The sequence below is a fragment of the Hydra viridissima genome, unplaced genomic scaffold (genome assembly GCF_058129835.1).
Source record: "Hydra viridissima isolate aposymbiotic clone 2 unplaced genomic scaffold, HvirCarnegie_v1 scaffold_8, whole genome shotgun sequence".
NCBI lineage: Eukaryota > Metazoa > Cnidaria > Hydrozoa > Anthoathecata > Hydridae > Hydra > Hydra viridissima.
This window is the reverse complement of record NW_028324307.1, coordinates 564,515-574,295: the sequence shown is the minus strand read 5'-3', so window position 1 is coordinate 574,295 and position 9,781 is coordinate 564,515. Positions and strand designations below refer to the sequence as shown.

Genomic DNA, 9,781 nt, shown 5'->3' with positions numbered 1-9,781 from the left:
AAAGAAGACTCTCGTTTGGTTTTGTCGAATAAACGGGCCAGGTTAGGCGCAAAAATGTTTTGCCTAACTTGACCTGAAGTTACGTTACCGGAGGATAAAAAGGAAACAATTTAATAAGAATTTATACGATTTCGAAATCTCATCAGCCAAATAAACGGGCCAGGTTAGGCCAACGATGTATTATATATACTAGATGTCTAACTTCGATCCGAAAAGTGAAGCCGTGGAAGCCATTTCTAATTCGGGCAAAAACATGCATTGCTAACTTTTATTTCGCACGTCGGATATAGCTTTTTCCCTTATTACAAATGACGGATTTAATTTGTAAACAAAAAAAGCGGCTTCACTTTTCGTCTAATAAAATCCTGCAAGTTAGACATCTAGTATATATAATATATCATTGGGTAAGGGGCGTCTAATATTGTCCGAAATTACGCTACCGATAACAAAATTAGAATCCACTATTCAAAAACTTCTTCAATTCGGAAGCCGGTAAAAAACGAGCAAGATGGGGACTTTATACTTATATAAATTCCTTAGATATCGCTAATTTATACCCAAAAAATCACAAAATAAAATTGAAGAATGTATTTTTTTAAAATTAGAAATTAATTAAAATTTTTTAAAAAAATGTAACCTTAGTCCACATATAGAAATAAAATATGATAAAGAAAACTTCCGCCACTGGTCGGAACTTTATCTAAGAATATTTCCACTTCTCTTATTAGCAATCGGACAACTGATATCCATTCTATATATATTTTTTTGTTTTTGATCGCCAAGCTCCTAGAACTGCTATCTACAGTTTTGTTCAAGTTTCTTTAATGAGAATTTTTTTTAAAACTTCGATCATGCCTTTTTCGAATAAAGGAAGGAAAAAAGTTCGATAATAAAAGCAAGTATTTCATACTATTTGCTTTTAATTTCGCGACAACAAAAGTTTTTAATACAAATTTGGAGTCATTGTCGGTTCTTGCAATCTTGCAATTTATTCGCGTATATTTTCATCTCTATATGACATAAATTCACTTCGGTTCAGCCAATGCCCTAAAAAGTTCTCAAAACGAAAACAACGACTACACGAAATTTAGTTAAAAAGATGAACAAAGCGTTGTTTCACTTAAACGGTTGGTATTAAAAGGCCTTATATTTTAAAGGAAAAATGTAACGTTAAACGCAAAAGACTGGAACTAGTATATCTTTTCAATAATTAGCTAAAAAAGAACATACTCAACCTCTGATACTGATCTATGCACGCCGAATAAAGCCGAATATGAAAAGATAAACGGGTTTTTTTTTCTGAAGAATACAGGAATTTATTTTGTTCATGCTTTTCTTGACGATACGTTGAAGCAGATCATTTTCTTATTTATTTTCATTATTTTTCTCATACTTCTACGATTTTTTTATATAATCTTACGATTATTTTTATTTTTTATTCTTACTACTTTTTTTCTTTTTTTTTTTTTAGCTTCATAAATTTTAAATTAAAATTTTACAATTCATGATAATCTATTTTTACTATTATTTAATTTTTACAAAATGGTATTATATTCTTTTTCAGCACCGCTTTGCTATAGTCACCACAAAAGTAGTAAAATGGTTCCACGAAAATTAGTAATTACCCTTTGCTTTCTGGTCCCTGGCTTAATTATTTGGCGGTATTATGCTCAAGGTAAAAAAATTGTTATATAACAATAAGCGCCCAACGTTTTTTGATGTTTCACATTTTGAGAGGTTTTTGTTGCGTACAAAAGGATCTTTTTTAGATTGGTCCGAAATCAATTACCCCTTTTACACACGTTTTTATAAATCGTTAAAAAGAAATTCAACAGACCAGTTGGCTACCCCTGAAGCTCCTCGGAAGGATCGAATCGCAGTCGTATGTTATGTGCCCCGTGGTCAATCGCAGGTCTTTTATTTTCTAGCTTTGCTCTTTGGGTCGTGGAAATATATTCAAGATCACCAAAAGTTTATATACAGCGACCCACGAAATGAACCTAATTTGATGGAAATCGATTTACTTGTATTTTGCCATCCATCACAATGCCCTGATATAGAGACAGTGTGCCAACCTTACCGCGAAAATGAAAACCGTAAAAAAAGTCGCATATGTTGGGCTATAATACAGCTGCTCGAAATCGATATATCATACAACCCAATAAATTCATTTGTAATGTTTAACAGGACAGATATTTATGACATAATGCAACCGTACAAATATATTCTAAGAACAGATTTTGATGTATTTTTAACACCAGCCTTAATGATATGGCGACCAAACAAGCGCATTATTGCCGGTCACGGTGGTTACTGTGCAGAATTCAACAAAGGTAGACTAAAATTCATTGCAAAAAAATTAGGCTTAACTCACCGAGGCGTTCACTGTGTCGGATCAACATGGTTCGGAGAAACAAACCTATTTATATTGCTTTCTAAGAAAACTATAGATTTGACTGCGTATTTGTTCGTAAATGAGTTTACTCCCAATTCTTCCGGACTTGAAACAGTTGATTTTACAAAAAATCGTGAAGGTGAATGGCCGAAATGGTGGCGACCAGTTTCGTCAATGTACGGCGCAGAACTCGCGTTAAATCATTTCATTACAGACTTTTCAGCTTCTTACCTCAACGAACTCGATACCCCATCGTGCAGCAAAAAATCGATCTGGGAGAGCCCTCATATACATTGTTGGCATTCAGATTGTGAATTTCAAAAATTCAACTTCATGACGTATCTTAACAAAATTATTTTCGAAAAGGATTTGTTAACATCGAAGGTTGTGCACAAAATATTAGAGAGTGTGTATACGAGAGATGTCCAAAACATGACAATAAGCGATTATTCTACCTATATAGCGTGGCATTCAGTTGCAACGCACTTTAGAAAATGGTTTGCGTAATAATTCTATTTTCGATTGTTAGGTTCGGAGTTGTTTTCTTTAAGTTGACCTTTTTTAGTTAAGTCAAAAAAAGGATAATAAAAAATGAGGACGATAAAACTATTAATTCCTTCAAAAAATTTTTCCTTTCCTTTTTTTATTTTATTCGTAAAAATAAAATTAGAAAAATCCCCTGTAAAAAAATTATTTGATCAGAAAATCCAAATATAAATTTATTTTCTCCTAATCTGATTTTTTAAACTGAATATGGTTTTATCATCTGGGCTTAAAAAATCCACCTGAACACTTAAAACATCCGATTATTGTCAAACAGTAGTGTTCGGCAAAATCAAATATACGTCAAACCTTTAAAGATTTGAATTTGAACTGTTCTTTGAGGGGATAGATTTGAATTTGATTTGACAAATATCTGGAGGATTTGGATTTGATTTTCAAATATTCACTTTGTTCTCAATTTTTGCGTTTGAAAAAAAAACGCCAAATTTTACAGGCCCGCAAACATATATATCACTTTATTCCGGGGTCTTTGCAGTGGTTTCCGGAATGGCGGTCGCCTTTCAATAACGGAAAAAAAAAAAAAAAAAAAAGAGTTTTTAATTAAAGTTTGTTAATATTAAAGAGAAAGTAAAGAGCATAGAGAAAGAAAAAAAGAAAAGAAATGTAAACAAAGTACAAGATTAAAAGAAAAAACGTAGAAAAAAATATATGTAAAAATCAAAAGAAAAAATTGCAAATACAATTTAACCACAATAAAAATGGAAAAAGTAAAATAATAACGAATCGAAAAACATTCATTGAAAGAAACAATCATTCGAAAAAAGAAAATAATAAAAAAATATAATAATGGCTTGCTTGAAAGCAAAGAATTTTTTTTTTAATTTTATTAATTTTCTGTGCGTGTTTGTATATTGTCTTGTATGTTTGTCTATTGTTTGTATTTTCCGTCGTGTATTCAAATTCAAATTTATTTTAATATTCGTTATTCTTATTTTCATTAATTATTTTTCATTATAATAGTTGCTATTTGTCATTGTTTACTTTTACGTTTTATCAGTTTTAACTGTTTGTAACTGTCTAACTTTGTTTATGTAGCTATTGTATTTATAAAGACAAGTGACTTATATATAATTATTATTATTGTTATCATTATTATTAATATTATTTTTATTATTTAAACCATTATTATTTTAATCATTTTCATTAGGTGTTTACTTAATATTAGTATATTTACTATTTGTAAACAACCTTGAAATGTATCTATTTCAGAAATATATATTACATTCCTAATTATGTCGGATAATCCAGAACCCGAATCTTTTTCTGTTACAAAAACCACCAAACGTTCACAATCAATTGTATGGGATCATTTCACAGTTGATGAGCATGACAAAACCAAGGCCATATGCCAGCATTGTCCAAAGCACAAGAACAAGTATGCTTACAATAAAGGTGGGACAACAAATCTAATGAACCATTTAAATTCTCAACACAAAAGCAAATTACTTGGGGACAGAGAACCAAAGCAACGACGTTTAGATGACATGATAATGACACCAATCGTTTATTCTCCAGATCTATTCAATGAATACTTAGTTAGCTGGATTGTCAAGAATGATCAATCATTTAATGAGGTAGAGTCCAGCCACTTTCGTAAACTACTCACTCTACTGAAACCAAATTTGTCAATCATGAGTGCGCGCCAATTAAAAAGCCAGATAATGGACACTTACAACACCAAAAAACAATTGCTAAAGACCCTTTTTTTGAATCTTGACTCAAAGGTTTCATTCACCACTGACTGCTGGACATCACCCAACAACATTGCTTTTATGGGCATAACGGCTCATTACATTGACAAAGACTGGAACCTACATGTCAAAACTCTTGATTTCAAATCCTTGCCTGATTCCCATTCAGGTTGAAATTTATCTAATGCATTCTTGTCAGTTTTGATTGAATTCGGTCTTACAAGCAAAGGAATGGGCATTACCTTAGATAATGCTTCCAATAATAATTCATTTATGGATATTTTAAATTCCAAGTACGAAATTAAAACCACCTTTGAGCATATCCGGTGTTTTGCTCATGTGCTGAATTTGGGCGCGCAAGCAGGTTTGGATGTTTTGAAAGATGATCTTGTAAAACTTAGAACAGGAATTAAAAAAATCCGATCCAGTCCTCAATCATATTCTAGGTTCAAAGATTTCCAGCAATCAAATTGCACCTTAAAACCAATACTTGATGTCCCTACAAGATGGAACTCAACAGCTGATATGCTTAAACGAGCAATGGAATTAAAAGTTGGTTTCATTGCGTATTTTTGCGATTTTGACTCAACTGCAAACAATCCAGACTGTTGTCTATCAATTTCAGCAGATGTTTGGAACAGGTTTGAAACAATTGTTTTGTATCTTGAACCATTCAAGGAATTTACCCAGCTCATTAGTGGTGATTCATATTCCACATTGTCTTTGGTGGTTCCTCTCTTCAATATTCTTTTGGATCACATTACTGAATGGATGACCACAAAAACCAACCCTGAAGATAATCTACACCGCTCTACAGTTGCAGCGCTCGCAAAAATGTCAAAATATTATAATTTGACTAGTGACTGCTTTACTATCTGCACTGTCCTGGACCCAAGATTTGGTATTGAATATTACAAAAATGATAAGGGCGCAAACAGCGAGTCGTATACAAAGATTATGGACACAGTCAATTGTGAATATCAAATCAATTATGCCCCAAGCAATGGTACAACTGCTACAAGCATTCAAAACGTTTCAAAATATACCCCGTTCAAATCGCGTGTTTCATCAAACCCATGTAATGAGTTTGAAAACTATTGTAATGATACAAGTAAGATAGATGGCGGCAATAATAGCAACATATTACTTTGGTGGAAATCTCGATCTGACAAATATCCAAACCTATCCAGAATGGCCAGAGATTACCTGGCCATTCCTGCTACATCTGTATCATCAGAAAGGCTCTTCTCATTAGGAAAAAATCTTATTACTGACAAAAGAAATCTTCTCTCTGCAGATACCATTCAAGCTTGCCAGTGCTTGAAGTCTTGGTTGGATTAAAAAGAATAAAAGAAGCTGTAATGTGTGAGAAATAGTAACAAATGCTGCAATATGAATAAAATTTATAGATTCAGATAACTAAAATTAATAAATGAAATAAGTTAAATAACGTTCAAATATACATCAAATCTTGGAAAGATTTGAATTTGATCTAAATTCAAAATAGGAAGATTTGAATTTGGCCATTTCAAACATTTGACGCATATTTGATCAAACTATTTGAATTTGTGCCGAACACTATCAAACAGTATCAGAGGAATAATTCTTACAATCATATCTAGTTCGCATTTTAAAATTTCAAAAAATTTAAAACCCGAAAATAAAATTTACGAAAAGAAGATTAATAATTAAATCATAAAAAAACAAGTGAAAATAAAATTAAATTAAACAAGTGCATAAAATGATTTGATGGCTATAAGATTACACTATGGTTGTCTGTAAGGTTACACTATAACTCTTTTTCTTAAGGGTAAATTATCTGTTAAAATGATATATGATTTGTTTACAATTCTTTTTTTGTTTGTTTGTTTGTTTTTTTGTTGTTTTTTTTAGCGTGTTGTTAGCGTTTTAAATTTTGAAAACTTGAAGATAAATACAATCCTATGAAATGCGATGAAATTTTTCTGATTTTTGCACTTAAAGTTAATACTTTTGAAAACTCATGATGTCATGTTTATGATCTCATGTTCGTGATGTACACCAAATTTCTTCTTAGAGTATGTTACATTTTTCTATAGTTAGCACGAAGTATTTTATGATAAATGAAGGCGAGGTAGCATTTCGCGAGGTTAGAATTATTTTGTTCTATCTCCAATTTTAAAAGTTGGGAGAAAATGAGTTGTTAATTTTAGTTAGTAATAATAACTTTTAAAATACGCATTATTTTATAAATTTTTTTCTAAATAATTTGCTTAAACATAAATTATTTAAAGCATAAGTTATTATTTTTTTAAAAATTTTAGCTAAAACTTTAAACAGTTTTTACTTTTAGAAAAAATCAAAAACTTTCTCCCAACGTTTAAACTTGGAGATAGAACAAAATAATTCTAACCTCGCGATTTTACTAAGTACTATATTACTAATGGGATTTTTTAAAATGTTATCCGAAATAAGTACAAAGCTTTGTTGAAACCGTCCCTTGGTCTCAGCTAAATGTTGTGTAGACGGACATTTTTGGTAGCAAAACGCAAAATTTAAAAAATCAAACAAAATCTTTTTTTTCTGGAGATGATGAGTGACCATTAACTATCTTTATAAAACGCTTCAATAAAGTCGTTAAAAAGAAGTTCTCTTAGGAGCATATTTCCGATTTTTTGAAAAGATTTTCATGGAGATGTTTTCGTTTATTTAAACTTTAAATTTTATCAAAGATAAAATTTAAAGCTTAAATAAACGAAATTAAATTGCATCAAAGATAACTGCATCATAATTCCGAGATCCTGGTTTGGTTTTATATGGTGTGTTCTTTTTTTTTTTTTTTTTTTTACATTTTACTGGATAACAAAATCGTCTATTGACAAGTAAAACTCATTAAATGACACTGCAACTAATTTGAGATAATCAAGTTTTAGTTAGTTTACTTTATTAAAATTCCATTTATCGAGACATCAATGTGGTATCTCTAGATAAAATACTACTAATTCGGATTGATTTACGCAATTAGTAACTTTTTCTTGAAATATGTTGTTAATATTTGGGCATCATAGTGTATAAAAGTCAATTTACCATAAAACTGTACTTAATGAGTTTTACTTATCAACCAATGATATCTTTTATCAAACTTTTAAACAGTTTTCTTATTGACTATTTTCTGGTGAACTGCAAAACCTTTGCCACAAAATTTAAGCTTTCTGTTTTTGTAAGACAGTTTAAGGGAGGGGGGGGGGCGTTTGTAGTTGAAATTTTGTGATGTTTCTCTTTTGCAAAATTATTATTTATGACGTAAAAATTAATCTGTTTCTCAGGGTTGAATACTGTTTAGGAGTTACTATTACGATGAATGCATTAACCAACAACAAAAGAATCAAATAATAATTATTAAATCTAGAGTTATTATTATTATTTTTTTTTATCGATGTATCGATGAAGATTCTGTAGAAACTTTAAAAAGAATACGTATATTTTAAAGTTAATATTGAATTTTCTTCTCAAAATCTTTTTTTTTTTTTTTATTTGGTTAAAGATTTATTTGGAAATGACTTAACATTATCTTTTGAAATTCATTTTATTTTTTGTTATTTAGAGAAAAGACTTTTTGCTCTGACCCAATTTGAATTTTTTTTATTAATATTGTAACTATTTTTGTTACTGGTCACCTCAAGGATAAATATTTGTGGTAAAAAATTAGATTTCTCCAAACCAAAAGGTTTATTTATAACAAAAGATAACAAAATTACGCAAAGTAAAAAAAGCAACTTTGTTGTTTTATCAGTTTCTATTAGATTTATTTTACCTTAGAAGTCATATTAGTATTTGTTTCTGAAAAAAAAATCTTTGAGGATTCAAAGGAAACATAGACTGTAAATACATCCACCTTCCACCAAAACTAAGGGAACACATAATGAAAGTTATAAACACATTATAGTGCGTTTCTTACTACGTTAATTTCAATGCCAAAAAATAATGGTTTAAATAAAATACAGTCTAAGCATCTATTCTATGCAAGAGGGAGATATTCTACACAAGAGAGATATAAATATTTTCTTAGCAATAGAACAAACCACTAAAGAAAGAAAAATGAACTATTAATTTAACTTAAAAATTAACGAAACTTTAAAGAGAATACTACTAAGCCTAGAAAGCACTCAACATTGAAACAACGTTGAGATAACGTTGATCAACGTAATTTCAACGTTGTTTCAACGTTGAAATAGCGTTGCATTTTGTACATCAACTCAATCATTGATGATATATCCGTTAACATGGATGATATATCCATCAACTCAATCATTGATGACATCATTAATGATATATCTGTTATTCTTAACAGCCTTAGCACATCTAAGAGACATAGACTCAATAAGATTGTAAATTTCATCTTGTATTACTTTTGACCAGGTGGTTTGAAGATCTTGATGAAATTCTTCATTTTTAAAACTACAATGCAACTTTACTTTATCATCAAGTTGTTTCACAAACTCAATATCAAATAAAATAATTGTGGTAAAAAATTATCAATAAAATAAATAAATTCAATATCAAACAAAGGTTTTAAGTTATATTTGTTTTAAAATTATTTTAAAAATTTTTTCTAACTGGAAAAACGTTTTCTTTTAAATTTCTCATATTTTTGGCGAACAGAGTGTAAAAAAAAAATTTGTAAAAAAAAACTATGTCCAGCAATACCGAGTAGTAAAACTGTAAACTTTTGTGATACCCATTTTTGTTTACCCATGTATTATTTGAAGAAGAATCAGATGAAAAGGTACCTTTTCATCTAATTCTTTTTCAAATAAAACATTTTGTGCAAGGTGTAGGTAAGAATAATAAATATTAGGTGTGGCTCAAGGTGAGTATCTGATGCAATAAACAATTTTGAAGTTTTACAGGCAAATAAATGTTGTTTTCATTGAATTTGTTTCATAAAAACTTAAGTTTTAATCCTCTCTTCCTCTGCGCTCTAATTTTAAAACTCGTTATGAAACGGTGTATTTGAAAAAGTATTAATAGGCTTAGAAAAAATTGTTACATTTTTTTCAACATTTTTTTCGCATTATTTTGTTACGCGGAAGAGAGCAAGTAAAAGCCATTTGCTGGAGATCAATGAAAAAAAAGCTTAGTTTGCGCATGC

At 30.0% G+C, this 9,781-nt stretch overlaps 1 protein-coding gene across 2 annotated transcripts; it reads left to right on the top strand.

Annotated features, from left to right (window-relative positions):
- The first annotated feature begins 1,235 nt into the window (after positions 1 to 1,235).
- Positions 1,236 to 2,921, top strand: LOC145187169 (uncharacterized). 2 transcript variants are annotated; one of them, XM_080063486.2, is made up of 2 exons: positions 1,236 to 1,675; positions 1,770 to 2,921. In XM_080063486.2, the coding sequence occupies exons 1-2, from the start codon at positions 1,543 to 1,545 to the stop codon at positions 2,900 to 2,902; spliced, it is 1,266 nt and encodes a 421-aa protein (XP_079919612.2). In that variant the 5' UTR covers positions 1,236 to 1,542; the 3' UTR covers positions 2,903 to 2,921. The 2 variants fall into 2 exon arrangements, with proteins under 2 accessions (XP_079919612.2, XP_089952534.1); XM_090096408.1 differs by having other exon boundaries at positions 1,243 to 1,675; positions 1,758 to 2,921.
- The last annotated feature ends 6,860 nt before the right edge of the window (positions 2,922 to 9,781 follow it).